Source organism: Culicoides brevitarsis, chromosome 2 (genome assembly GCF_036172545.1).
Source record: "Culicoides brevitarsis isolate CSIRO-B50_1 chromosome 2, AGI_CSIRO_Cbre_v1, whole genome shotgun sequence".
NCBI classification, from domain to species: Eukaryota; Metazoa; Arthropoda; class Insecta; order Diptera; family Ceratopogonidae; genus Culicoides; species Culicoides brevitarsis.
In genome coordinates this window covers 17,113,172-17,138,103 of record NC_087086.1, presented here as the reverse complement: position 1 = coordinate 17,138,103, position 24,932 = coordinate 17,113,172, and the positions used below count along the sequence as shown (strand labels likewise).

Here is a 24,932-nt window from a genome sequence, read left to right as displayed (position 1 = left end):
ACCGCAAGAACAAACGTCAGATCCGTTCAAATTCCCATATGTAGTTGGAAATGTCAAAACTTCGTATTGCCTGCTGTATTTACGAGACGACGACGACGACTGAAAAACAAATAATAATAAAAGCAGTGAAACGGTAAAGTCGGGACGCCCAAAAGAAAAAGAAGAAAAATTAAATCGAGATTACTCAGAGTTTCGCCATGAGCAATTCAACGAGATACAGAATCGAGGTAGGTGCTAATTGTGACAAAAATTTTCGCCATTTAATGCCATTCCGAGTGTTTATGTAGAAGAGAATCTTCTTTGTTGTCTGTCTTTCATTTTTTTTTTGCCACTCTTATGTATTGCGCCTCGCGTTCATTTGCCATTCTCGATGGTTCCCGAGGGCGAGATTCCAATAAGAATCGCCATGGGGGAATAAAAGTCTCGATTATCGCAAATTGATCGCATTTAGACAAGATGTCTGGGTTTTTTTTCGCTCTACTCGACAAAGCTAGACGATATACATAACGATATCACGCATATACCTATCTAGACAACAATGACAATAAAAACAGTGCACGTCTACGAGCTCTTTTAATTGTGTGAGCTGTATAATACCGAAGCAGACGAATAAATTAAGGGCTCTTTTTGCGTTTCTTCAACAGCAACAGATCATACCAGTGCCCGATGATGATATCTCGCGGCTACCAAAGGAGATTCTACTGCGGATTTTATCTTATCTAGATGTTGTTTCGTTATGCAGAAGTGCTCAAGTAAGATTTTCAATCATTTTTTCTTCAAAAAAAAAAAAAAATTTCTAAAAATGTTTTTTTAGGTCTCTCGTTATTGGAATGTCCTTGCCCGTGATGGCTCTAATTGGCAAAAAATTGACCTATTTGACTTTCAAAGAGATATTGAGGTAAGTTTTACTTTTTTTTTCATAAAAAAATATTTTTACTCACTTCACATGTCAACAGGGTCCCGTTATCGAGAACATTTCATACCGTTGCGGAGGCTTTCTCAAATCCCTCAGTCTTCGTGGATGCAAGTCCGTTGGCGATCAAAGTATTCGAACACTCGCACAGCACTGCCACAACATTGAGCACCTCGATTTGTCGGAATGCAAGAAGATAACGGATCTCGCGACACAAGCCCTCAGTCGATATTGCTCCAAACTCGCATCAATTAACTTGGATTCGTGCTCTCAAATATCTGATTCGAGTTTAAAGGCAATATCCGATGGATGTCCCGTAAGAATTTTAAACTTTTTAACATGTTTGAGTATGTCAAAAATTTTAATTTTTAGAATCTCGTCGAAATTAACGTTTCCTGGTGCCATTTGATCACAGAAAATGGCATTGAGGCACTCGCACGTGGCTGTAATAAGATCAAAAAATTCAGTTGTAAAGGTATTTTGTCAAAATTTATCAACTTACCAAAAAAAAAAATTCATAAAAAATGTTTTTTTAGGATGCAAACAAGTTAACGACAGAGCCGTCACAGCATTAGCTCTTTACTGTCCGAACATGGAATGTTTGAATTTACACAGTTGTGATGTAAGTTTTGGCTTTTTGATGAATTTTGTAGTTGTTTTAATGCGATATTTTTAGAGCATAACAGACATTTCCATACAAAAAATATCAGAAAAGTGCATTAATTTGAAGCAACTGTGTGTCTCAAAGTGCGCCGATCTAACAGACCAAACACTAGTCGCTCTGGCACAGCATAATCCATATTTAAATACTCTTGAGGCAGCTGGATGTCATCAATTCACAGATTTGGGCTTTCAGGCATTGGGAAGAGTAAGTCGATTTTTTTTTATTTTTCTTCATTTTTAAGATTTTTTATTCATTTTGTAATTTTCTAATATTTATTTTAAAATTTTCAAAAAAAATTTTTTTTTTTTAATTTTTCAAAAATTATTTTAAAATTGATTTTTAATTCTTTTTAATTTTTTAAAAATATTTTTATATTTTTTTATTTATTTTATTTATAATTTTTTTAAAAATAATTTTTGATTTATTTTTCAATTTTCATTATATTTTTTCAACTTTTTTTATAAAATAATATTAAAATTAATATTTTTGCAGAACTGCAAATACTTGGAGAGAATGGACTTGGAGGAATGTAATCAAATAACAGACTCTACACTTGCACATTTGGCAACTGGCTGTCCCAGCTTGGAAAAATTAGTATGAAATTTCATCTGATTCTTGTGAAATTCAAAAAAAAATTTTTTTTTCACTTTTCAGACACTATCGCACTGTGAACTAATAACTGACGAAGGTATTCGGCAACTCGCTGCCGGTTCGTGTGCCGCCGAAAGTCTTTCTGTCCTCGAATTAGACAATTGCCCGTTGATAACGGATGCCACGCTCGAGCATTTGATATCGTGTCACAACTTGCAGCGAATAGAGTTGTACGACTGTCAATTAATATCGCGACAAGCCATACGCCGACTGCGAAATCATCTACCAAATATTAAAGTGCATGCGTATTTTGCGCCCCAAACGCCCCCCATAACGCCTCAAGTACGTCCTCGCTATTGCCGGTGCTGCGAAATTCTCTGAAATCAGGTGGTGTGTCTCGCACGAAAAGTATTATTATGCCGTGACTTGAATGACTGATCTTCTCTGCTCCGACGCGAGAGAGTGGCTTAATTTATGAATTATACAACATATTAATATCTACACATATATACAACAAGAACAACTAAATATGTTTAGAAAAAATGGCTAAAAATCAGCTAAACTCACATACAAACACGTTGTCGTTTAAAACATTAACAAGTTATTAGTTATTAATCCATGTTTTTTAGCATTTTTGACAATTGTGTAATACTACTTTCGATTTTTAAATATAACAAACATTAAACATTCACTCCGAAACTTCCTTTTCACCGAGTTTTCCCGAGAAAATTCATCATTTTTCGCAATAACGGCATTTTACTTGCCCGTGACAGTAGCGCCATCTACATTGACAAGGACAAACTAACTTGACAACTGTCGTAACTGTCATTCTGTTTCATCGCAATCGCCTTTTTGTGATTTTTCAGGCAGCTTTTCCTAAATTATAGTATTAAAACCCCATAAAAACAGACAAAATCGACAATGGTGAGTTACTTCAGCAGCTTCTGCAACTTTTACAAGTATTTTTAACCTCTTTTCTCTCGTATTTTAGACAAACTACACTGAAGATCAACTTGCTGGTGAGTCATCCGCAATTCTCTTGCATTCTTTTGCCTTGTCCGTCCCACGAAATTTCTTCCTGCATGCATTCGGGGCATGTTTTTGGCACAAAAAGACCATTAATCGAGAATCAATTACACTCGAAGATGTGAATTTAATTAATTAAACGCTCGTTTATTGAAACAAGGTCAATGTCCGATGACGGAGACTTGGATGTGGTTTCAATGAGTGAGCATGAATGAAAACAAAGATGTGTTGAAGATGATTTTATTGTGCGTCATTTCGCTCGATATGGAAATTATTGTCAAAAAGTCGAGTGTTTGAAGTTATTTTTTTCGCTTAAAATCAAAAAAATCAAGAAACACCTGAAATTGCAAAAAACATGAAAAATTAACAAATTTTAACCGGAAGTTGGGTGTTGATGAAAGTGTTACACATCTGTTGACTAATGAATTTTTCGGAATTTTGAGCAAAATGATGACTTTGCATTCGATTTTTATTTTATTTTTACGTAATCGATACGATTTTGATATAATTTATTGATGATTGATAAGATTTTTTACTCCATTTTAATCGTTACCTTAACTGATAACGACAATGACCTTGCTCAACATAAATTTTCCAAGGGATGTTTTTTAAAGGAGACACAAAAAATCAAAAATTAATTATTTTTCACCAAATTTTATTTAATTTTTATGATTTTTTGTTGAAATTCAAAAATTTTGTTGATATTTGATGAAATTTAGTTGAAAATTGTAAAAAATCATCCACGAGCAAAGTGTAATTAAAAATTTCCGAGAGGGTTGACCAAAAATAACCACACAAATAAACAATTCACATATGGTTGACTTTATATAACTTTGTTCAACTTGTAAATAATAACAACATGTACACAAAAACGCTAAAACTTGAAACTGTATACCCATAAAAGGTAACATATTTCATTATTGCAACTCTATATACGACGCTTTTACATACATCGTATTCGTCTCTGGAAAATTTTGGGCAAATTTATGCCTAAAAATCATTTTTCGGATGAAATTCTGAAAAATTCTTATTTTTAAGCCTCAAAAAATGAGAAGTTTTTACGAAATTGTATGCACGAGACCTAAATTGATTGATTTCAGCGCGCAACAGACTGCATGAAATGTTATACGTCTCCGTTTTCTACGTATATGGTTTGCATATCACTTACTTACTTAGTTACTTACAAATGTAATTGTCGGAACGAATAACAGTTTGCACAAATCTCTCTCCAAGTTCACATCTCAAGTCAATTTTTATCTTGAATTTTATTTTTTTTTTTTAATTTTTATCGTAAACATAACAAAAATGTTGATGTACGATCCCCCAAATAAAAATACCTTCAACTCTCTCGAAGGTCTGTCATTTTTTTAAACAATTTTTTTGATCATCCTAAAATATTAAAACGACCTTGACCAATATATTTTTTTCTTCTTCAACAGAATTCCAAGAAGCCTTCAACTTGTTTGACAATCGTGGCGATGGAAAGATCCAACAACACCAAATTGGCGAGTGTTTGCGCGCTCTCGGTCAAAACCCCACGGAAAGTGACGTGAAAAAATTCACGCATCAATTGAAGCCCGACGAACGTGTCTCGTTCGAGGTTTTTCTCCCCATCTACCAGGCAATTTCGAAACAACGATCTTCCGATACGGCTGACGATTTCATCGAGGGCTTGCGACACTTTGACAAAGATGCGAGCGGCTTCATTTCCTCCGCGGAATTGAGACACTTGTTGACCACGTTGGGCGAGAAATTGAGCGATGAGGAAGTCGAGCAATTGCTTACGAGTCAAGAGGATTCCCAAGGAAACGTCAACTACGAGGAATTCGTTCGTATGGTCATGAGCGGTTAATGCAACGATAAAAAAAAACTAAAAAACTAAAACATGCCTTTACATATAAATTATTTTCCAATTTTTTTTCCTCAATCAATATGTATTGAATGCATTTTTAAAAGTATTTCTGTTTGTTCTTTCAATTTTAATTATTATTATTATAATTAATTATTAATAATAACACATACTTAACAATTTTTTATGATATACAATAAAAACTTAAACAAAAAATCTAGAAATTCCATTCGAAATCCGTGATATTGTTTATTGCAACGTTCTGCATGTTATCGATCATCGCCGACAACTCACTATCTGGAATATTGAAAATGGCATTTAACGTATCAATTTTCAGTTCTTCTCCCAATTCCTGGCGTAAATTTGTGTATTTTGATTGTTTAATAAATGGATGTCCCAATAATTTATCCGCACTTGGACGAGCATTGGGATCTCGTTGCAGACAAATTTCCACGAAATTATGAAATGGATCAGACAATTTCCGATTTGCGTATATTTTACGAGTTGCGAAACAATTGACCATATCCCCATCAGCATTGGCGCCATCCTCTTCGAGAGTTGTATCGACGGCATATGTCGAGCAATCCAATAACGAAGGTTGATTCCCCTTGAGTTTCTCCGTCAACATCAATGTGTTGCCCATTTCTTGGAACGGCGTGATGTTATTGCCCAATTCGCACATCGTGATGCCAAAACTGTAAATATCAGACTTTTCCGTGTAGCCACACAAGTTTTGCTCGAGCACTTCTGGCGCTGCCCAAATCAGTTCTTTCGGCGATTCAGCAAGGCTGTACAATTGTCTCACGCGTTTCCCATTCTGAATCATATTCACAGCTTCTTTAAACCCGGTGAGGACGGCAATGTCATCCAACAAAATGTGACTTGCCCGAATCGAGCGATGAACGTAACCGCGTTTATGCAAGTAATCGATGGCAAGGAGCACGTCACGAGCAATTATGCTGGCGACATTTTCCGGGAAGCCCACAATCAGGAAGCGATCCATCACATCTTTGCACGATCCGAATTTCATGCAGCGATGCACGAGATAAATATCGAGTCCATGCACGAACGCTGACTCGAGTTTCAGGATGTTCGGGTGGTTTAATTGACGCATCACGGCAATTTCGTTCTGTGTGAGCTGAAATTCCGTCGGCGAGGGCTCTTTGGAGCGTTTGATGACGAGAAATTGACCATTTTGTTTGTATTGTGCCAAGTGAACGACGGTAGATTTGGTCTCTCGCATCACGGTGCGCAAATGATAGTTGTTGATATCTTCGCCAAACATCCTCGGGGCCTAATTCACACGGAAAATCCCATCAAAATCCAGCAAATTATTGCACAAACATTAAAGTAAACAAATAAAAGTATTGTCTTTGCACGAAAAAGTGGTAAGTTTTTTCCAGAAAAAGCTGTACTTTTCCGGAAAACAACGAACAATGAAGAGTGATTTTTATATTGCCAAAAAACAGTAGTTTTGAGACGAATTTTTTTGATAAATCTTCATTTCAATTGGAATCCTCATTCGCAACAGAATTGTGAAAACTTAATTACGTATTTAAAGCCACTGCAAGCTTTTAATTTTGTTGAAAACAGTAATTTTTTGTTCAAAGCAATTAAAACAGATTTGAGTAAAATGCCTTCAATATCATATAATAGTCGGTAAGTACCTTTTTCACCTCGTTTTCCATTCCAACTTCACTTTTCCTTTGTGACTCCATTGTGTCGAGAATCCAATTACCACATTATCGGACGATTTTTTCGCGGAATTTTACATTTTTCATCGTAAATCGCTGGTATAGGACTGGCGGAATGTGTTGCAAGCATTGGAATTATGCAAAAAACCCTCGAAAATCCTTGATTTCACAATTTTTATTTATTCCAAATGACGTCACAATATATATCGGGTCTTATCGATGCTGTCGTACAGCTGCATTTATCGTATGTTTACGAAGAAAACAAAAAAAAAATGATGAGACGTATTATTTTTTTCGGGTGCAAAAATTATTTGCATTCTTTCCGCAAGTTAAGCTCGTTTGTGTTACATGCGACGAAGGGGTTCAAGGACAGGGGTTTGCTGCACGTAGCAACTTGCACTGAAAATTATGCAATTGCACGTTAATGTTGCTCGTGGGTTGCACGAGCAGGAGGCTTCGATACCTTTCCAAGGTCATGCGTGTGTAATTTTTTTTTGTTTTATTTTTTTTTTTTTTTGGTTTGGCCCGAAAATTGTTTTTCAACTTATTGCGCTGTTTAAATTTTTATTTGTTCCCATTATCATTCTCATTTTCTCAGTTTCATAGTTCGGTTGTCCTCTTATCTTATCTCCGTCGCTCTATTGTTACTTGAACAAACAAAGTATTAGAATCAGTTTAAAGTTTTTTTTTTTGTGTCATTCGTAATAAAAGTTTGAAGAGTATTCTATCAACAACACATAGTTTCAAGGAAATAGTAGAGTCATCTGATAATAAAATGAATTGCATGTATATTGACAATTTTCTCGAGAATTCTATTCAATTGCTTGTTGATGACAGCAGATTTAATTGATATTTTTTTTTGTTTGCAGTGAACCAATGAGTAGTAATTGTGGTAACGCTAATAAGCGTACCTACTCGAGTTCCTCCTCTTCCTCCGTCATGTCGGAATCCTACTGCGTCTCGCTGGGTGTGGGACCGCTGTGGTGGTCCTGATGTCCTTCACGAGCGGAGCGATCACGATAGAGCGTCTATTACATCAGGTAACGTAACACGATTTTAAATCTTATCTCTTGTTATTTCAATAATTTTTTATTTTTATTTTTTTTTAAATCAGATATAAATCGCAAAAAATCATTCGACTCATCAGCTTCATCGGAGTATTCTGATAACTTATCCATCATCGACGAGGGATGCGTTGGCAATGAATGCAACAGTGATAGTGATGATCAAATCTCCTCCTACAACTTGGAAAGTGGAGCCAATGAAAATGAGGATTTGATCAATAAGATCCGTAGTCAAAAGTTGCCGACTCGCGTAACATTAAAACTTCACATCACTGAAAATACTTTCAGTATATGGGAAACTGTAAGCCTCCGCCTATTAATTTTCTTCTTCTTTTCCTTCTAGCTCATCATTTCTTCTGTTTTTTAGGTTTTGAACAACAACAACAACATCTTGTACGTTGCCCTCCCATCGAAAATCAACCACGAGGCATCCAAACATTCATTCATATCGTTGTTGGAGTTTGCCGAGGAAAAGTTGCACGCGACCGCCATTGTCTTGTGCATGCGTAGCGATCGTCCCGATCGTCAATCACTCGTACGCAACTTCATGTTCTTGGGATTCCAACCATTGGATCCGCGTTCACCCCTTGCCCCGCCCCCAGCACATGCGGAAATTGGCAAAAGTAAAAACGTTGATGATACTTCGACGAACTCTAATCTTTACTTGATATGTCACTTGGATGACTAAACATCTTTTTCTTTTCTTTTAACTTCCATTACAAATCACACAATTCATCATAAAAATTACACACATATTAAAATATATGAAACAAATATTATTCCAGATTATTGCGACACAAAATAAATATTTAGAGACGCTCTATCAAAAAAAAATCTATTATACGAGTAAAAAAAAATCTTAAAAAAAAAAAAAAAAAAAATATAAAATTGTTAAAAAAAATGTACAAAAAAAAAAGAAAATTTTATTGTAAACAGTTTGAACTTTAATGCCGATCAGAAAGTATTTGATGATGATTTATTTGATGATGCATTATTTTCAGCTGTATTTATTATTTTATAACCAATATTCATTTATTATTATTAATATTATCATGTATTCCTTAAATAATTAAATATTATTTTTTTGTCTTTTTTGTATAAATAATTCAAGTTTTCAGTATAGTACTTTATGTTTTGAACAAATATCTTAGGTTTTAGCAAAAAGTTTTCTTGCCTTTTTCTTTCATTCAAAAAAAAAAACATTATGCAGCAGTTTATCATTTAGTAGAGTAATTTAGTCCTTTTTAAATCACAATTTAATAAAGATATATATTACAAACATTAACAACTTTGTCTTTTGTCTTTGTTTTTGTGTTTCTGGGTGACACTAATAACAACAATAAAACAACTGGTTTGAGTCTTGTAAATATCAATATTTATTTAAAGCAGACAACGTTGTTTTACTAAAATATGTAAATATCAATAAAATTATCTCTACTACGCTAATATGAAACACTTTCCTCATGCTACATCAAATACTGGTCATTATTCTCCGTCATCCTATGTTAATGTTGTACATAGAGTGAACTAACGATGATGAAAAAATGCGAAAAAATTGTCTTTTGCAGTAAAATTGTCATAAAATTGTTAACTAGCTTTGGGGTTAAAATACGTTTTTTTTGCGTTAGGCTTAACCATCGACATCATTTCGAGAGAAACCTGCCCAATCCGAGGCATCAGACTCATCGTCAATTTCAATTCCGGTGCAATGGATGCCGTTTCGGAGCATCGGAGTGCCCTTGCCACGACCCAAAACTCTCGCTGAGATCACAAGTTTTAATTGTTGCTTTGTCCCGTTCGGGCTGCTGAACATCAAGATGAGCGTTTCCTTCAGCAATCGTTCTTTATGCGCAAAATAATCTATTTTTAGCTCGATGTGATCGTCCTTATAGCCTAAGTACTCGGCGAGTTTGCAATTGAGATTCGGGACATGCGTGCCATTGTCATCACTTTCGATAATACTGCTTTTCCAGTCAAAGTCATCGTGAGCGATTACTTTCAGGGGAATGGCGAGTTCGATTGAATATCGATGTTTTACCTAAACAAAAAAGGGGGAGTGAGAAGGGTTACGCAAACATTGTGAATGGAACCAACCTGAAGAAATCCAAGATGAACTAAACAGTTTCCCGGTTGACTCTTCGTTATGGTAATTGCATTGTCTTCGATGAACGGATCGTCAGTCCCGGGCTCTTGGTTGAAATGGACGTGATGGTCTAGATCCAGTGAAAAAATGTTAAAACAAAGCAAAGCGGTGCACGAAAAAATAATTCTTACCGGATTCGTTGGTCTCCATGTTGATTAGTCGCTTTTCTGAGATCGTTTTAAACTAACATTATTTGTAGATTACTTTTTAGGCCTTTTTAAGTGTTATTATCTCCTTTTTTTCGTGTGAAAAACAACAACAACAACAAATCCGAGCCTACATTTGAATTAGAATGGGGCAATTTTATTTGGTTATCATTTTCATTCGTCTCAGATCCATCGAAAATAAGGTTGCCAGATTTCAAAAAGGACAATTTCTGGCAACCCTATTTTCGATGGGGTATTCTTGCAGAGTAATATTTTCATGCGAATTTAAACGCGCGGGCGACGATCACTTATTCGCCGGAACACAGTACCCATATGATCTGAGACGAATGAAATTGATAAACCAATAGATGGCGCGGTAGGAAGACGGCGATTGTAACCCACGCCCGGTGTTGTTCGCCGTGATACAGTACCAAGTACCAATGAGACGAATGAAAGTGATTTGCCTTAAAGCTGTAGCAAAAGGTAGCCGCGAAAGAAAACAAATTAGAAAATTGAGATTGCGAAGCTTTAGTTCCTTCTAAGATGTCGATTATTGCGTTCACGAGAACACAATAACTTGCATTCGTTGGTGAAACTGTATAAGGAGACAACTACAAAATGTGGCCAAAAAAACTGAATCTTTCAACTGAAGAGTGTCGAGCATTGTTGCGGAATTATGGTGAGGGTTTTTGTCTTTTTCCATGCGACTCACAACTCTGAATGTCTTTTTTTCTTGCAGAACTCGAGGCGTATTCCAGCGTAATGAATGCTTTTCGGTCGCAGGGTGATTTGACGGACGATAAAACTCGAATACTGAAGGATTTGCGAGTGGCGTTCCACATCTCGGATGACAGGCACAAAGCAGAAGCTCGTCGCGTATCGAATGACGAGCGCTTCAACACGATAGCCGACGTAATTTCGGGCTACGAGACATCGCGTACCTGGACCAAGGAAGGTCGTCGGACAGTGCCGTTAATTCCGCGCGGTTTAGCCGAAACGGCGCTCATCCAAGTCGCAGATACGCTCTCGCAACGCTACACAAAGCAAAATGACAAGATGCCACATCCATCGCGCGTGATAGTGTCGCGCCCGGAAGCGATTATTTTTCCCGATCAGTCGCGTATTCCGCCAGTTCCTTTGTTCGACGAGAAATCCGTCATTTTTGACGAGAAAATTGCCATGAAACTGGAAGAAAGGATTCCCCTTACGACAACATCAACGATGCCCGAAGACGATGGATGGAGTAGAAAGCGTCGTTCGTCGATGGAAAATATCAATTTAAATCAAAAACTGTATCCGCACGTCATGAAAGCGCAACAATCAACGAGTAGTGCGAAAAAGGGATCTGCTGCAAAGAGACCGCGCAAAGAAAAAGTGTCAAAAAATCAAATTGCTGCAATGACGCACGCCAACTCACATCCTGCAAAGTTTATTGATTTCGAGGATTCGATAAATCGCTCGCAGGAACACAATCGCCAAAATCGTGAAGCGGATAATATGCGAATGATCCACTCGTATGCGAGTAATTCGTTACCACTGACGCAGCAAAATGTGAAAAATAGCCAGAAACGACACTCACAAAGCGAGTATTCGACGCATCCGCACCACTTGCACCATCCGAGCATGATGCAACAAGGCAATAACATAATGAAGGGCAAACAATCTGCCGCCAACATGATGAATCAAAATGTCCTCTTACAATATCCTCAGATGATGCATTCGCCTGCCGAACCGATGAGTACAAAGTCTGGCGTCATGGAAGCGAACAACATGTCTTTGCTGGCAGGACGAGCGGAAAATAGTTTTAGTACGCCGATCGCACACAAGCCGCCTGCTCTCGAAAAACCACCTAAAATTCAAATCCTAAGCAATAATCCTGTAAAAATAATTCCTTCGTTGTCGCTGAAAACGTTGCAGTCCAAGGGAAATGTTCAAGTTGTTCAATCGCCGCCCGGCAAAGTCGTCTTGCGTTCCTTCAACAACGAAATCGAGTCTCCCGATCCGCGGGGCATTGGGCCGCCTCAAACGATTCCCGGACCCAAAATCAATGTACAGAAAGTCCAATTGATGCCGGTGCAAAGTGCAAACTCCAAGGCGAACGCCAACTTCTTAATTGTGCGAAATAACGCAGCGTCGGCAATGAATGCCTCGAAAATCCCAAACAAAGCAGAACATGGAGGTCAACAAGTAATTTGCATGCCCCAACTTTCGGCAAACAACAAGAAAGATCCCTCGAAAATTGTCACGACGACATTCACCGCAACGAAAAAGAACATATCGAACCTGCAACAAATCCCCGTGAAACCGCTCTCAGGTGCAACACTAACGAAAATCGATGCGGACCAATCGTTGCAAAAGATCCGCTTGATACCGACGTCATCAGCAATTTCCCGTCCCTTGCCGCCACTCACGACAACAACGACTCAAATCAAGTTGTCCAAAAACTCGAAACTTTATCCGATTACGTACAGCAATGGCACGCCATTCACCGAAATGTACGTTGTAAATAGGAATAGCGCGTCGCCCAAGTCCATAAGTGTCGTGAAAAATAACGAAAATATCGAGAATGAAAAGGTCGATTGGGAAAACGAGTTGGATAAGAAGCACCATGTACCGCAACAAAAGGGACAAGGCACCTCGAGAGTCATAGTACAAAGTATACCCAATATGCAGACTGAAGGAATACAAAGTCTCAAGAGTTCCGAAGTTGTTGGTGAGTAACTGAAAATTAAATTTGAAAATGTCGAAAATATTTTGGATTTCCTTCTTTTTAATTTTTTTTTGAAAATTTAATCGAGTATTAAATTTTTTCAAGAAAAAGTGTAAGAAATTTTTCAATTTTTGGTTCACTTTTTATAAATTTCTGACAAAAAATTTTAAAAAATCAAAATTTATAAATTTTCATATACATTTTTTTTTTAATTTTCAAAGAAAAACATTCAATTTTGATACGAAAAAGAATATTCTTTCTTAATATTCTAAAAAATTTACGAAAATATGAAAAAACTGAGCAAAAAAAAAAATTTGAAAAAATAATTTTTTATAACAATTTTTTATTCGACTTTGATATGATCCTTCTTAAAATTAAGAAAATTTATGAAATCCAAAATATTTCTAACACTTCAAAAATTTATTTTTCAATTCACTCACAAAAAATTTTCATTTTTAGCTGAACCAATGAACCTCGAAGAAATAATTGCTTATGAATCAGAGTCTCACGACGAGGACGACGACAAAACTGTGAGTCAGGAGGAAGAACGAAGCGACATTGATGTAACTGACATGGTTAGCTACGAGTCCGATGATGAACGAGCACAAAGTCTACAATCACCTGAAATGCATCCCGTGTCGGACAAATTATCAGAACTGACAAGAGAGATTCTTAAAGGTGAGTTTTTTTCTTTTTTTAATCAAAAATTTGTTCTAATTTAAATATTTTTTGCAGATTAAGAGCCACGACGACATGCTGGATATGAAGCCCAAATCGATTTTTACTATTTAAAAAATTATATTAATTAATTATTACCGATTATTGTACATAAGAGACAGACAACCTACCGTTTTGAGTGAGTGTAGGTAAAAGTTTACACGAAAAAAGAAACAGAAGAAGAAGCGAGGAGCATTGTTACTGAATGCCATCATCTTCATTTCTAAATACTACTAAAAAAATTACATTTATAGTTCAAAATTTCACATATAATGTTTAAGATTCATTATACCACATGTAACATAGCACACTATTAAACGGTCAATATAGGAAATAGGAAGTCATGTGTGGTCATAAATGGATGAAAATATATAAAAAAAAAAATCGAAAAACTTTGAAAAAATAAAGAAATTTGTGGATTACCCGAGATATTTTTGATTATTATGCAAAATAAGATGCAAAGTTATATTTCATAAGGTTTTACTGAAAAAAATATTAATGTTAGATACATCTGTATATGATTTTTTTACATAAAAAAATGAGAAAATAAACTTTGAATTTGATCATTATCCAACGAGTTGTTGTAATTTTTTCGTCGCTGCCACATATTTGCGTTGCAATTCCAGCAACGCTACCAATTCGGCACACAATTCTTGTTTTTTCGCCTTTTCATTGTCCAATCTTTTCTGTACGCGATTTTTATTTTCCTTGACTCCCATGACAATTGACTCGAATTGTTTGAGGAACTGATCTCGAATGCTCGGGTTGTTCATGGAACTCGAAAAATTCTCGTAAATTGAGTTTAAAAGAGTTTTTTCTTTTTCGATATATTGTTTCGTGTCATTTAGCGTGTTGTATAACGTATAAAATTGTTTTGTTTCCTTATGTTTGGCACTCACTTGCGTATAAAGCTCCAAAAATCTCCGTTGATATTGCGCCAGTTCCGAACGTGATGGCACATCAAGTGCTCTATTCAAGACAATCACTTGGCGCGTCTTTTTGGAGACCTTTACCCTTGTTTTTGCCAAATTTTGTTTCTCAGTCTCAAGTAAAGCCATGTTTTCAGCGACGGAATTCTCGTCTTCCAAGATGTCGATGTACTCTTTGGTCTTTTGTTCCATTTCTGCCAGATTTTTCTTGCATTCGTTCTTGAAGGCGATCTCTTTTTGTTTGGCTTCCTCGTTTTTCTGCAGCAAATTTGTGAGTTTTGCTAACACTTCGGCATCGGCAGTTGCGTGTTTTTCCTTCAAACGTTGCAAATTCGTGGATAACTGATTTTTTTCGTTTTTAAGGGTTTCAAGTTTTTGTTCCTCATCTCGCTGTTTTTGAGTTGCTTGAGAAAAGTTTTCCTTTAACAAGGCAAGTTGTCGTTCCAAATTTACTTTTGTTTCTTTGAGTTCGTTAATTTTTCGTGCCATCTTCAGGTTTTCATCATTTTCACCAAATTCTAATTTAAGATTTTTATATTCCGAAATGACTTCTTGATGATCGCGGGTGAGGTTGTCATCCATTTGAGCTTCTAGTTGATCCAGAAAGTCAACGTCGTCTTGAATGGCAAACTTTTCTATCAAAGTTTGCTTTTTTGTGGGTGTTAGTTGACTCGCGTACTCCAACAAAGTTGTTTGAACTTGCAATTTTTCGTCATTTTCGTCGATGTTTCCGGTTTTTCTGAACTTCCGACGAGGTTTGAGCTGTTCTTGGATCGTTTTTAAATTTTCTACCATATTTTTACGTTGAGCAAATTTCTCTCGCGAACTTGGAAGTGAAAAATCGTTATGAAATTGATTGACTGCAAACGCATTCAAACGATCTGCCTTTTCAGCTCTACTTTCAATTGATCGTTTGACAAGCCATTGAATCACTGGAAAGATGTTGATAAAGTCTAAACCTTGAATCTGATGAGGTTCAAGGGTATATGGGCATCCAATTTGGGGCAACACAGCAACGATTTTTTCAGTTAAGGCACTAAAACAGAAGAAAAGTGAAAATTTTAAATTTAAAAAAAAAAATTCACGTGACTTACATTTTCTGCCCGATCGATAAGCTATCATGGAATAAAAAGTCGACATCGAGATCAATGTTGTCAAGACCTTCCAAGCAAAAGACCTACGAAACAAGACTCTTATCACTTTGTGAGATAATTAAAATGACTTTTACTTACCATTCCTCCTACAATTTTGTCGAAATCTCCATACGACTTCAGTCTTGCTCGAAAATATCCGGAAGCTACTAAGACATCAAGTATTTCTACTTGTTTATTACTTTGTTCGACATCCATCTTCAAGGCTTACGAGGGCTTTAAAATTAAAATCGACCCTCTTTTCGAAGACACCGAAACGACGACGAATGACGTTTGTTTGTTTACGCGACTTGACAGTACAAAAGAACGTCATCTTGCAACTATTTACAAACTATGGTGAAGCAGAAAAAGACTTGTAACCGGCTCTAAAATCAAAATTCAGCGAAAAAATGTTGCGGAGAGACGATGCCTTTGTCACGCCGAAGAAGCTGCGTTTCCGTGGTGACCTGAATTTGCAACACTTTCACGAAATCGAGGATATTTTCGATGATGCAAACCGTCGAGACTCCCGTGAAACGCATACAGAGACACAAAACAAACCAGATAAGGACGAGAAAAGTTCACTTTATGACTTCTTGAAGATTGAATTGACGCGCGGCTATGTGTTGGAGCACGACGAGGAACGATATTCGGCGAGACGCGAGAAAATCTACTCGTTTATGCGAATCCCGCGGGAATTGGAGAAATTTATGGCTTACGGGTTTCTGCAATGTCTCGATTCCTTCCTTTACATCTACACATTTTTGCCGATACGGTATGTCATGGCGTTATGGGGCCTGATACTTACGTTGCTGCGCATCCGGAGACAGCGACAACGACTTTTGACACCTGCGGAAATGTGTGACTTACTGAAGGGAACAATTTGGCTGATTGTGTGTTTCGCAATGTTTCGCGTTTTTGATACAAATATGCTTTATCATCTCATCAAGAGTCAGTCCATCATCAAGTTGTACATTTTTTACAACATGTTGGAAGTGGGAGATAAATTGCTGTCGGCTTTCGGGCAGGATACGATAGATGCGTTGTTCTGGACAGCTACGGAGCCCAAAAATCGACGATCGGAGCATTTGGGACTGATTCCTCACATTTGTTTTGCACTTTTTTACGTGGGATTGCACAGTACGTTGATCATGTTTCAAGCCACGACGCTAAATGTCGCCATAAATTCCAACAACAAAGGTCTGCTGACGATCATGATGTCAAATAACTTTGTCGAAATCAAAGGAAGTGTCTTCAAAAAGTTCGATAAGAATAATTTGTTTCAACTTACGTGCAGCGATGTGCGGGAACGATTCCATCTGGTCACTTTGTTGGTGATTGTCGTCATTCAAACGATGAAAGAGTTCAACTGGCGCACCGATCAATTTCTCGTCATGCTGCCATGTTGCTTATGGGTACTTTTTACCGAATTTTTCGTCGATTGGATCAAACATGCCTTTGTGACGCGCTTCAATGAGCTTCCGTGCGACGTTTATCGCGAATATACGATCAGTTTGGCGTACGACATGGCTCAAACACGTCAAAAACACGCCTTTTCCGACCATTCTGACTTGGTAGCACGTCGAATGGGTTTCATCCCGTTCCCATTGGGAGTCGTTCTTCTCAAAGCCTTGTATCATGCCGTCTCAATTGACAATCTCCTTGCTGCTTTCATCATTTTTGTCATGCTCTACATCTTCCTGATCAGTTGTCGCATCCTCAACACAATTTGTGCCCTTGGAAAAGCGTGCGATCTTATGACGAAACACGAAGAGGAAAAGATGGAAAGACTTCCTCAAACGCCCGCCCAAAAACCACCGGTAAAATCTCTCAATACCTCAGATATGGCAACATCCCCGATGCATCATCAAAGCAACGCGACGCCTCAACCCACGACTCTCCATCGATCAAAAAGTCAAATAATGGAAACAGTATCGCAGGAAAAGGACGAAAAACCAAACACATCTGCCGATAGCGATATTATCCGTGAAACGTGCGATTTGGGAGCAACGGCGATTTTTTCCAATTCTGACGTCGACTTGGATGACGTAAAGTTGAACGAAAAAGTCCTCAACACGGGCGATGAAAGTGCTGGCACGATAGATTCCGAAATTACGCGCAGCGTGCCAGACTTGCAAGACGGCGAAACGCCCGGAAGCGAGGAAAATAGCATAAGTATTGGACATCGGACACATCGCAGATCCGAGTCTGAGCCTTCGATTCAAATAGAGACTGTTAACGTTGAAAAATAGGAAAGTTTTGTGTGGAAAATCACGTATTGCCAAAGTTTGTTGGGTTGTTATAAACTACAATTAGCTATTATTTATGAACAAAATTTGAATGTTAAATAAAAACCTTTAAGATATTACGTTTGACACGTTCCTCGTTATCTTACAAAAATACATGGGCCCGAAATTGTTCGGCAAATAGGGAAGAACTAACTGCCCGTACTTCAGATTTGATGGATTTTCGAACTTGTAGATTAGTTTGAAGCGTTGTGTCATCGACGATAAGTCACTGAAATTAAATTTTCAATTAAAAAAATTTTTTTTTTCAAAAAAAAAAATTTAAAACTTACTGAATTGTTGTTGTAATTCCATGATCTTGAAATAATTTTGTCAAAGCCATGTGAACGACTCCATCATTCTGCACGGGACTCAAACTACAAGTTGAATACACGAGACTTCCTCCCGGTTTCAAATGCCTCACACAATTTTCTAATATCGCAGCTTGCGTTTCTGGCAATTTTATTCGTTCCTTCACCCGAGATGGCTTAAAGTAATTATTTTCGTTTATAGTCACGGCATATCTGTCACCGGTGCAAGGAGCATCTACTAAAATCTTGTCATACGTCTCGTAATCGTTCATATTAATTGCATTGCTTTGTGTGATGAAAATTCGTTTTCCCAACCATTTTTCGTGGAAGTCACATATAAAATCGCGCATGATGTATCGCAAACGATTCAGTCTCGACTCGGAAATATCATTACATACCAAAGTTTTTGGATATAAAGTTTGAGTCATAAGCAGAGATTTTCCTCCTGGAGCAGCGCATGCATCGAGAACAGTGTCTCCTGGTTGAATATCCAAAGCTAAAACAGGCAATAATGACGCTCCATCCATCAAATAGTGAGAAAATGCTCCTGTTGCTCCTCTTTTTGGCTGTTTATACGTCGAAGTATTTCCCTGTTCGTACGTAAAAACATGTAAATTGTCAGGAAAATGAATATTCGTGTCTTTGGTGAATTTTAAAGGAAAATCCGTTTGATTGCTGTAATACCGATAGTGTTCAGACTCAAAAACGAAATCTTCCATGCCTTTAATTTGCGTTGCCGGAATGAAATCGTACAAGGCACCAACGTTATCTTTGTTGACGAGACGTTCGTGTTGGATTTCCGTGTCTTTTTTCAACGTTTCATCCAGAGATTGCTTGTAATCGACGGAATTTTCATCCGATTTCCCCGCCGAAGTACCTTCAACATTCTTGTAAATGTCCTCAGCTTCCTTTTTCTCAATAAAACGGTCCATTTTCGCTTCTAAGGGAGTGTTTGACGCCGTAAATTCCTCATCCGATGGAGTGTTTTCGATTATTTCTCGGATATTTATGGCTCCATTATTCTTCATCTGCTCTATAGTTTTCTCTGTGTCGCCGAAAGTATTGACCAAAGCGATGTATTTACGTTCACAAAGCATGGCAATTCGCATACTTTTCCATCGTTGACCGAAAACTGACCCATAAAAGTCATCAAAGTTGTCCAAAGCGCGGTCTATGGGATACAATTTGTTCTGAAGGTTTGACTGAAAATAAAAATTTCAAGTATGAAGATGATTTTTAACACGAAAATCTCATGACTTACCCAATGATCTTTTTTCTTGCTCTTCCATCGTCGCAGAATGACACTCAAATTTTGAGTTTTTAATATTCTAAAAGTCCTAGTTCGAATCATTCTCTCAAAAAATCATAAATTTCGTGGAAAAATTCCGGTTTGTTTACTTTTCCATACACGAGGATACTTGATGTGAAATGTATGACGACTGGGTATCAACTTCAAACAGCTTCTTACGTGCTGGGAATAAACAAAAACAATCAAAAACATCTTGAAACCTGATAACGGGACTAAAATTGCTGAAAAAACATGCAAGAAGAGCTTTCTTTAACTTCGTCTTGCAAGTTTCAGTTCAACTGCAATCAATGCGAGAAGACTTTTGGTAAGTTTCTGTCAGAAATTTTACCAAATTTGATTAAAAGTGTGTTTTTTCAGCTTGTAAACAAAGTTTGACGAACCATTTGAGGATTCACTCGAATGTTGCTGATGCTCCGTATGTTTGTCACGTTTGTTTCAAGAGATTTTTCAGTAATGGAAGCTTGAGAGGTCATTTTTTAACGCATCCTAATGTAAGAAATTCTAATTTTCATCAAAAATATTTTTTATTTCGAGTTATTTTTAGATAAAACGAACGAATTGTCCAAAATGTAATGGAGTTTTGTATCCTGGTTCGTTTGTGGAACACTCCTGTACTCGATTATCGGAGTATAATGACTACATTTTTCGAGATAATAAGTTTCATTGTCCCAAATGTGATGCAAGTTTCGTTACAAAAGAAGAATTTGGCACCCATCGTATCTCTCATATCAAACCAAAGTGCTTTACGTGCGATATTTGCAATGAGAATTTCTATAAAAAGCTTGTTTTTCGGAAACATATGGACTCCCATCTATGTAAGAGAGCTTTTAAACCAATTTTAGTTCAATTTTTAAATAAAATTTAACTTTTTAACAGCATTAGGACTTGGTTTGGAGCCAAATACGCACAAATGTATGACTTGTAACAAGACATATGCCAAGAAAAAGGGTCTTCAGGCACATATGAGGGTCGCACATGAAGAAGCAAAGTTCGATTGTAACATCTGTGGTACGTTTTGAGGTCATTTAATGTCTAAAAAATACTTTTTAACAATTTTTTTTACTTCCAGATAAGAAATTTCGTCATGCAAAGTCATTGAGAGAGCATTTAGACAAGCATTCGAACGTGCAACAGTACAAATGTGATCAATGCGACAGCAGTTTCAGCTATCAGTCAAGCCTTCAGAACCACATGAAGCTCCATGGACCGAAAAAATTCAAATGCGACACTTGTGAAAAGACATTTCCAACTTCCGCTCAACTCAAGTATCACAATCGAGTTCATTCGAACGACAGAAAATACGTTTGTCCTCATTGCCCAGACAAAAAATACTTCCAACAATCGCATTTGAATGCCCACATGAACAGCCATTCCGAGAGAAATTTCATTTGTGAGCTCTGTACAACGGAATTCAGGAACAAGCAGTCGTACAATCATCACATGAACTTGCACTACAACGGGAAAAAGTTCAAATGTGACACTTGCGAGAAGGAATTTGCTACAAAATACAAGTTGAACAAGCATTTGGAGACACATTAGATACAGAAAACATCTTTAACTTTATTTTTGGGAGAAAACTTAACGAATTTTTCATTCCATTCGGGTACTTTGATACGTCTCAAGGACATGTTCATATCCGAGTTTTATCAAATATTGGAATTTCTTGCTGTCGGAAATGCTGGCGAGCTCTGGAGCGTTTAGGAAAACCTGCAATGGCGGCAAAAACTGATTCAAATCGCCATCTAACAAGTAACACAAGTCAATGAGCTTGAAGAATGTCATATTTTGGATTTTCTCGAGTGGCTCATCCGGCGAATAGTCTTCCCAGTCATCTCTTAAAATGGCAGCACACCAAATTTTGCTTTGAACTTCGACGGGATCTTCAACGTATTGCAGCAATTCAAGTGCTTTTCGGAAATCTTCTTCACTGCCAACGTTTTCGTCGGAGATGTAGAGCTAAAAATGAGTTAAAAATCAGTTTTTACTTAAAAAAAAATTGAAATTAACTTACATTGATAATTTCTTCGGGTGTAAGAACTTTTTGGTTTTGCACATCGTATCCAAAGTTCAACAGTAATTCTGGAGGGAGTTGTTCCTGATGTTGGATGAGAACCAATTCTGAGTTAATTTGTTGAATATCGGCAGCTAATTGGGAGTCTGTGGCGATCGCGCTGAGTTTTGCGAGTGACAAAAGTGTCTTTTTACGTGAAACGAGCTCTTTTTCATTTTGTGCCAAGGCGTAGAGGATGTGAGATGCCTTATCTTGTTCATTTTTCATGATATGCTGAATCCAAGCAAGTGACGGATGATCTCCAAGAAATTGCGTTAATGCAGGCTGATCGTGCTTAAATCTTTGGAAAATTGTTCCTTGTTTGTTTTGTCGTAAATGCCAATTAATCGCGTATTGTGCAAAGTTCTAAAAGATAAAAAGTTAAAAAATTAAATTTTTTTATGAAAAAAATTAAAAAATCAAGACTTACATATTCTTTAAACTTTTCATTGTACTCCGCGAGACGCGCTTCATCATTCGTACGATCAGCAACTTGCACCAAAGCTTGAAAATCCAAATATTTTTCCGCAAGTTTTGTTGCAATATCATAATTTTCACTCTCAACAAAGGCTGATATCAATTCCGTTCGTAGCGCTTCAAACTTTTGCTTCAATATTTTACGTTTTTCGCCATCGTTGATGCTTGCCAAGTACCTTTCTTTGCTATTCAGGATAAAATCGACCAATTCCGACAGTTGTAAATACATTTTCTTCCGAATATCGACAGGACCAACAGATTTAAAGCTTTCTTTTATATGAAATTTGATCAATTCCATCAAGGGATCGTACGCTCCTTGCTTGCCTGTGATGTTAGTCCACGGTAAATACTCGAAAAGATGAATTTTATCGGTTGGAGCTTCAAAACGACCCGCATTTACAGCACGGAATTTCGTGATGGCAGAGAGAATTGTCTAAAAATAATGAGAAATTTTGTTAAAAATTAAGTTTTTATGAGTTAAATTGAAAATTTTTACCAAAACAATTGTATCAACATCGATTAACAAGGATTGTAAACGTGGAAGTGCTCCTTCAGTTGATACCTGATTTTGAATAATTTTGACGAGTGCATGTAGGAAACTTCGCATGTGACTAACGTTGACATAAAACAAGTCTTGGTTCGTTAAATTATGAACTGGAGTCGATCTCTTCTCTTTCAACACGATTTCGATTGCTTCATTTATGAGTTTTGTGTGTTTATCGTGAATACTCTTCAATCCAATAGCGGCTTCGATTTGCTCGTTTACATCTGACAACAATTGGAAGGTAGATTTGGTCGTTCCTTGTTCGGTAATTGTCGCAAGTCTCTCCCAAATGCTTGTTGCATGCAAAAAATCCACAAAATGCTTAAAGGCGGCACTTTTATCCTTCAATTGTGTCAAAATCTGCATAGAAGTCGATCTACCAAGAGCAAATGTGTCTTCCGGTTGAATCATTTTCCAGCGAGGATCTTGTGCGGGCGTATCTGTGGCGATTTCTTTTGCAATGGCGACAATTGCGTAGTCCAAACTTTGTAAATTTTCACTTTCATCGAGGAGATTTTCGATAATTTTCGTGCTTTCGATCGTATTTCGCTTGACATAGTACAAAAAGGCTGCTTTTAGCTTGTGCACAACATCGTCGTGACTTTGCATTATCTCTTCCGGGTTGTAGTCGTACATTGAGAGATTCGACATCGTTTGATTCGCGTTCGGTTCTCTAAATGAAGACATTGACATCGATTCGTTGAACGTCGTTTCGTGATCTTGCGACATGGAAACGTTATTTCCAAGCTCACTTGGATCAAAATCTGAAGGTGTTACTGAAATGATGCCATGAGTGCGTGAAAAGAACAATGCCAAGTCCTGAACCGACACTGCTGCTAAAATTTTGTCTTCTGCACCTTTAAACTCGATTGATTCGGCTTCATCCAGATCGTGCCCAGTTATGAAGACGGGATAAACGAATTTTTCGTCGTACACATATGCCATCCCGTGACTCACGATAAATCTCAAATCCATTCCCTCTTTTTCGTCTTTGTAGAAACCTTTGTGTTTGAGATTGTATCCATTCAAAAGTCGCACTGTTTCTCCTTCACGTCCAAAAATCAACAATCCATACTCAATTTGGGGACTTACGCTTGGATTTACAGCTGCACTCAGAATTATCAACGAATTTTTGAAAGTTCTCATGTCAAGAAGCCACAATTTCAGTTCGTGCGTATCTCGGTTCTTCCAAACGTTGACATTGTAGAACTCACGCACCTTCCGCAGGATTTCCGGGTCTTCAAAACCAAAAGTTTCCATGGATTCGGTAAATGTCCATTCTTGTAAGAAGCGATCTGCCAAAACTGTGATCCGGAATGTCGATTGATTGACTTTTTCTGAGCAGATTTTGATCAATTTCTGAAAAATAATGAATTTTTAAATATGAAATTTAAGATTTTTTGGTTAAAAACTCACATTTTCCTTATCATTGGTGCCAGAAAAGCCAACAATTGATGAAAATCGTCTTCCAATCCCTGCGAGGAAGCCTTGCGGTGAACGAACGATGCGATATTTGATCTGTTGTCTTCCATCAATTTGCAGAACGACAAGTTGGCACGTTGTAGTCGATAGTAAATAGTGATTTGGTGCCAGTTTAATAAGTTGATCGAATTCCTGCCCTTCCAGAATCCCGTTTTGGTTGACAGAAGCATTATCGTGATTGATAGACTGCCAAAAACGAATGTCTCCCGTTGGAGATGATGCTAAACACGACGCAGATTGATGTCCTTCCGATACGAAAACTGTAACCAAATCTGCTTTGTTGCCAATGTCACAATGAGGCAATGTGAGAACGCGACACTGACCGGCTATCGTTCTGCGTTGTGGCGTAACGATGTTTCGGGGCTCCTTGTATTGCCAGATGAAGAGTTTCCTGCCACAAACTGCCCATGCGAATCCATTGCTCGAACAATTGATGGAAACACTCGAGTTTTTGCCGAAAGTCAGAGCTTCGTTGATTTGCACGGGATACGGGAGTCCGTATGTGTTGACGCAATAGTCTTGTGCTTGAATTTGGAGCGCTGCGGAGGTAGTTGAACGACCTGACATGCTGATTCTACGGCGAAAAAAAAAATTTTAATGATAAAAAAGGTTGAAAAATTGAAATTCACTTACGCTGAAACAGATCGCGATGAAAACAATGGACTGCTGGAACTTTTAACGCCTACTCCGCTCAGTCGGGAGAATCGTTGTTGATTGAATTCCATGGTTTTGTGTTAATTCTTCACTTTTAAACCAATTTTATCCTCAAATAATGCGTGAAAATGCTTAAAAATTGCAATATTTTGGCTGTTCACGCTTTAACCGGTGAGCAGTTTGGCTCCAATTTTTCAATACGCCTCAATTTTTTGGCAGAATTAGCATGAAGACAAATCAATTG

The 24,932-nt window shown here is 37.4% G+C and overlaps 11 protein-coding genes across 12 annotated transcripts; 6 read left to right on the top strand and 5 right to left on the bottom strand.

Moving 5' to 3' along the window:
• The first annotated feature begins 85 nt into the window (after positions 1-85).
• LOC134832907 (F-box/LRR-repeat protein 20) lies at positions 86-2,873 on the top strand. The gene is made up of 9 exons (XM_063847117.1): positions 86-227; positions 645-752; positions 815-898; positions 957-1,229; positions 1,286-1,388; positions 1,450-1,535; positions 1,590-1,781; positions 2,070-2,171; positions 2,232-2,873. The coding sequence occupies exons 1-9, from the start codon at positions 198-200 to the stop codon at positions 2,547-2,549; spliced, it is 1,296 nt and encodes a 431-aa protein (XP_063703187.1). The 5' UTR covers positions 86-197; the 3' UTR covers positions 2,550-2,873.
• Positions 2,874-2,968: 95 nt separating this feature from the next.
• On the top strand, positions 2,969-5,046 carry LOC134832909 (myosin-2 essential light chain). 2 transcript variants are annotated; one of them, XM_063847121.1, is made up of 3 exons: positions 2,969-3,092; positions 3,160-3,187; positions 4,634-5,046. In XM_063847121.1, the coding sequence occupies exons 1-3, from the start codon at positions 3,090-3,092 to the stop codon at positions 5,044-5,046; spliced, it is 444 nt and encodes a 147-aa protein (XP_063703191.1). In that variant the 5' UTR covers positions 2,969-3,089. The 2 variants fall into 2 exon arrangements, with proteins under 2 accessions (XP_063703191.1, XP_063703190.1); XM_063847120.1 differs by lacking the exons at positions 2,969-3,092; positions 3,160-3,187 and adding an exon at positions 4,418-4,548.
• Positions 5,047-5,121: 75 nt separating this feature from the next.
• Positions 5,122-6,412, bottom strand: LOC134832908 (STE20-related kinase adapter protein alpha). The gene has a single exon (XM_063847119.1). The coding sequence runs from the start codon at positions 6,326-6,328 to the stop codon at positions 5,261-5,263; it is 1,068 nt and encodes a 355-aa protein (XP_063703189.1). The 5' UTR covers positions 6,329-6,412; the 3' UTR covers positions 5,122-5,260.
• Positions 6,413-6,479: 67 nt separating this feature from the next.
• Positions 6,480-8,637, top strand: LOC134828618 (ornithine decarboxylase antizyme). Its single transcript, XM_063841599.1, has 4 exons — positions 6,480-6,486; positions 7,619-7,777; positions 7,852-8,102; positions 8,169-8,637. Exons 1-4 carry the CDS (start codon positions 6,480-6,482, stop codon positions 8,487-8,489), a joined length of 738 nt encoding a protein of 245 aa, XP_063697669.1. The 3' UTR covers positions 8,490-8,637.
• A 792-nt stretch (positions 8,638-9,429) lies between these two features.
• On the bottom strand, positions 9,430-10,221 carry LOC134831093 (adipose-secreted signaling protein). The gene is made up of 3 exons (XM_063844739.1): positions 10,076-10,221; positions 9,896-10,014; positions 9,430-9,839 (listed from the first exon to the last, which is right to left on the bottom strand). Exons 1-3 carry the CDS (start codon positions 10,092-10,094, stop codon positions 9,432-9,434), a joined length of 546 nt encoding a protein of 181 aa, XP_063700809.1. The 5' UTR covers positions 10,095-10,221; the 3' UTR covers positions 9,430-9,431.
• A 368-nt stretch (positions 10,222-10,589) lies between these two features.
• LOC134831816 (BRCA2-interacting transcriptional repressor EMSY) lies at positions 10,590-13,674 on the top strand. The gene is made up of 4 exons (XM_063845638.1): positions 10,590-10,769; positions 10,830-12,803; positions 13,260-13,478; positions 13,536-13,674. The coding sequence occupies exons 1-4, from the start codon at positions 10,709-10,711 to the stop codon at positions 13,538-13,540; spliced, it is 2,259 nt and encodes a 752-aa protein (XP_063701708.1). The 5' UTR covers positions 10,590-10,708; the 3' UTR covers positions 13,541-13,674.
• Positions 13,675-13,999: 325 nt separating this feature from the next.
• LOC134831817 (coiled-coil domain-containing protein 93) lies at positions 14,000-15,855 on the bottom strand. Its single transcript, XM_063845639.1, has 3 exons — positions 15,679-15,855; positions 15,541-15,623; positions 14,000-15,482 (listed from the first exon to the last, which is right to left on the bottom strand). Exons 1-3 carry the CDS (start codon positions 15,793-15,795, stop codon positions 14,084-14,086), a joined length of 1,599 nt encoding a protein of 532 aa, XP_063701709.1. The 5' UTR covers positions 15,796-15,855; the 3' UTR covers positions 14,000-14,083.
• Positions 15,856-15,922: 67 nt separating this feature from the next.
• On the top strand, positions 15,923-17,953 carry LOC134830212 (protein TAPT1 homolog). Its single transcript, XM_063843618.1, has one exon. It carries the CDS (start codon positions 15,987-15,989, stop codon positions 17,826-17,828), a length of 1,842 nt encoding a protein of 613 aa, XP_063699688.1. The 5' UTR covers positions 15,923-15,986; the 3' UTR covers positions 17,829-17,953.
• On the bottom strand, positions 17,864-19,571 carry LOC134830213 (5-methylcytosine rRNA methyltransferase NSUN4). The gene is made up of 3 exons (XM_063843619.1): positions 19,434-19,571; positions 18,155-19,374; positions 17,864-18,093 (listed from the first exon to the last, which is right to left on the bottom strand). The coding sequence occupies exons 1-3, from the start codon at positions 19,521-19,523 to the stop codon at positions 17,934-17,936; spliced, it is 1,470 nt and encodes a 489-aa protein (XP_063699689.1). The 5' UTR covers positions 19,524-19,571; the 3' UTR covers positions 17,864-17,933.
• Positions 19,572-20,184: 613 nt separating this feature from the next.
• LOC134831515 (zinc finger protein draculin-like) lies at positions 20,185-21,203 on the top strand. Its single transcript, XM_063845257.1, has 3 exons — positions 20,185-20,296; positions 20,358-20,489; positions 20,551-21,203. Exons 1-3 carry the CDS (start codon positions 20,281-20,283, stop codon positions 21,018-21,020), a joined length of 618 nt encoding a protein of 205 aa, XP_063701327.1. The 5' UTR covers positions 20,185-20,280; the 3' UTR covers positions 21,021-21,203.
• LOC134831514 (nuclear pore complex protein Nup133) lies at positions 21,015-24,865 on the bottom strand. The gene is made up of 6 exons (XM_063845256.1): positions 24,668-24,865; positions 23,969-24,608; positions 22,505-23,911; positions 21,962-22,441; positions 21,493-21,897; positions 21,015-21,437 (listed from the first exon to the last, which is right to left on the bottom strand). The coding sequence occupies exons 1-6, from the start codon at positions 24,757-24,759 to the stop codon at positions 21,072-21,074; spliced, it is 3,390 nt and encodes a 1,129-aa protein (XP_063701326.1). The 5' UTR covers positions 24,760-24,865; the 3' UTR covers positions 21,015-21,071.
• Positions 24,866-24,932: the final 67 nt, after the last annotated feature.

Excerpts from the sequence above, each read along its gene's own strand:
- LOC134830213 (XM_063843619.1), bottom strand. The coding sequence starts at position 19,523 with ATGATTCGAACTAGGACTTTTAGAATATTAAAAACTCAAAATTTGAGT. Across the intron at positions 19,375-19,433 it reads GCAAGAAAAAAGATCATTGG|TCAAACCTTCAGAACAAATT; the intron begins GTAAGTCATGAG and ends TTTTATTTTCAG. Across the intron at positions 18,094-18,154 it reads GGAATTACAACAACAATTCA|TGACTTATCGTCGATGACAC; the intron begins GTAAGTTTTAAA and ends ATTTAATTTCAG.
- LOC134832909 (XM_063847120.1), top strand. The coding sequence starts at position 4,500 with ATGTTGATGTACGATCCCCCAAATAAAAATACCTTCAACTCTCTCGAA. Across the intron at positions 4,549-4,633 it reads TACCTTCAACTCTCTCGAAG|AATTCCAAGAAGCCTTCAAC; the intron begins GTCTGTCATTTT and ends CTTCTTCAACAG.
- LOC134831817 (XM_063845639.1), bottom strand. The coding sequence starts at position 15,795 with ATGGATGTCGAACAAAGTAATAAACAAGTAGAAATACTTGATGTCTTA. Across the intron at positions 15,624-15,678 it reads ACAAAATTGTAGGAGGAATG|GTCTTTTGCTTGGAAGGTCT; the intron begins GTAAGTAAAAGT and ends CTTGTTTCGTAG. Across the intron at positions 15,483-15,540 it reads TTATCGATCGGGCAGAAAAT|TGCCTTAACTGAAAAAATCG; the intron begins GTAAGTCACGTG and ends CTTCTGTTTTAG.
- LOC134831514 (XM_063845256.1), bottom strand. The coding sequence starts at position 24,759 with ATGGAATTCAATCAACAACGATTCTCCCGACTGAGCGGAGTAGGCGTT. Across the intron at positions 22,442-22,504 it reads ATGTTGATACAATTGTTTTG|ACAATTCTCTCTGCCATCAC; the intron begins GTAAAAATTTTC and ends CATTATTTTTAG. Across the intron at positions 21,438-21,492 it reads CACCCGAAGAAATTATCAAT|CTCTACATCTCCGACGAAAA; the intron begins GTAAGTTAATTT and ends ACTCATTTTTAG.
- LOC134830212 (XM_063843618.1), top strand. The coding sequence starts at position 15,987 with ATGTTGCGGAGAGACGATGCCTTTGTCACGCCGAAGAAGCTGCGTTTC.
- LOC134831093 (XM_063844739.1), bottom strand. Across the intron at positions 9,840-9,895 it reads TTCATCTTGGATTTCTTCAG|GTAAAACATCGATATTCAAT; the intron begins GTTGGTTCCATT and ends TTTTTTGTTTAG.
- LOC134831515 (XM_063845257.1), top strand. Across the intron at positions 20,490-20,550 it reads GTTCGATTGTAACATCTGTG|ATAAGAAATTTCGTCATGCA; the intron begins GTACGTTTTGAG and ends TTTTACTTCCAG.
- LOC134832907 (XM_063847117.1), top strand. The coding sequence starts at position 198 with ATGAGCAATTCAACGAGATACAGAATCGAG. Across the intron at positions 228-644 it reads CAACGAGATACAGAATCGAG|CAACAGATCATACCAGTGCC; the intron begins GTAGGTGCTAAT and ends TTTCTTCAACAG. Across the intron at positions 2,172-2,231 it reads GTCCCAGCTTGGAAAAATTA|ACACTATCGCACTGTGAACT; the intron begins GTATGAAATTTC and ends TTCACTTTTCAG.
- LOC134832908 (XM_063847119.1), bottom strand. The coding sequence starts at position 6,328 with ATGTTTGGCGAAGATATCAACAACTATCATTTGCGCACCGTGATGCGA.
- LOC134831816 (XM_063845638.1), top strand. The coding sequence starts at position 10,709 with ATGTGGCCAAAAAAACTGAATCTTTCAACTGAAGAGTGTCGAGCATTG. Across the intron at positions 10,770-10,829 it reads AGCATTGTTGCGGAATTATG|AACTCGAGGCGTATTCCAGC; the intron begins GTGAGGGTTTTT and ends TTTTTCTTGCAG. Across the intron at positions 12,804-13,259 it reads CAAGAGTTCCGAAGTTGTTG|CTGAACCAATGAACCTCGAA; the intron begins GTGAGTAACTGA and ends TTTCATTTTTAG.
- LOC134828618 (XM_063841599.1), top strand. Across the intron at positions 7,778-7,851 it reads TAGAGCGTCTATTACATCAG|ATATAAATCGCAAAAAATCA; the intron begins GTAACGTAACAC and ends TTTTTAAATCAG. Across the intron at positions 8,103-8,168 it reads CTTTCAGTATATGGGAAACT|GTTTTGAACAACAACAACAA; the intron begins GTAAGCCTCCGC and ends TCTGTTTTTTAG.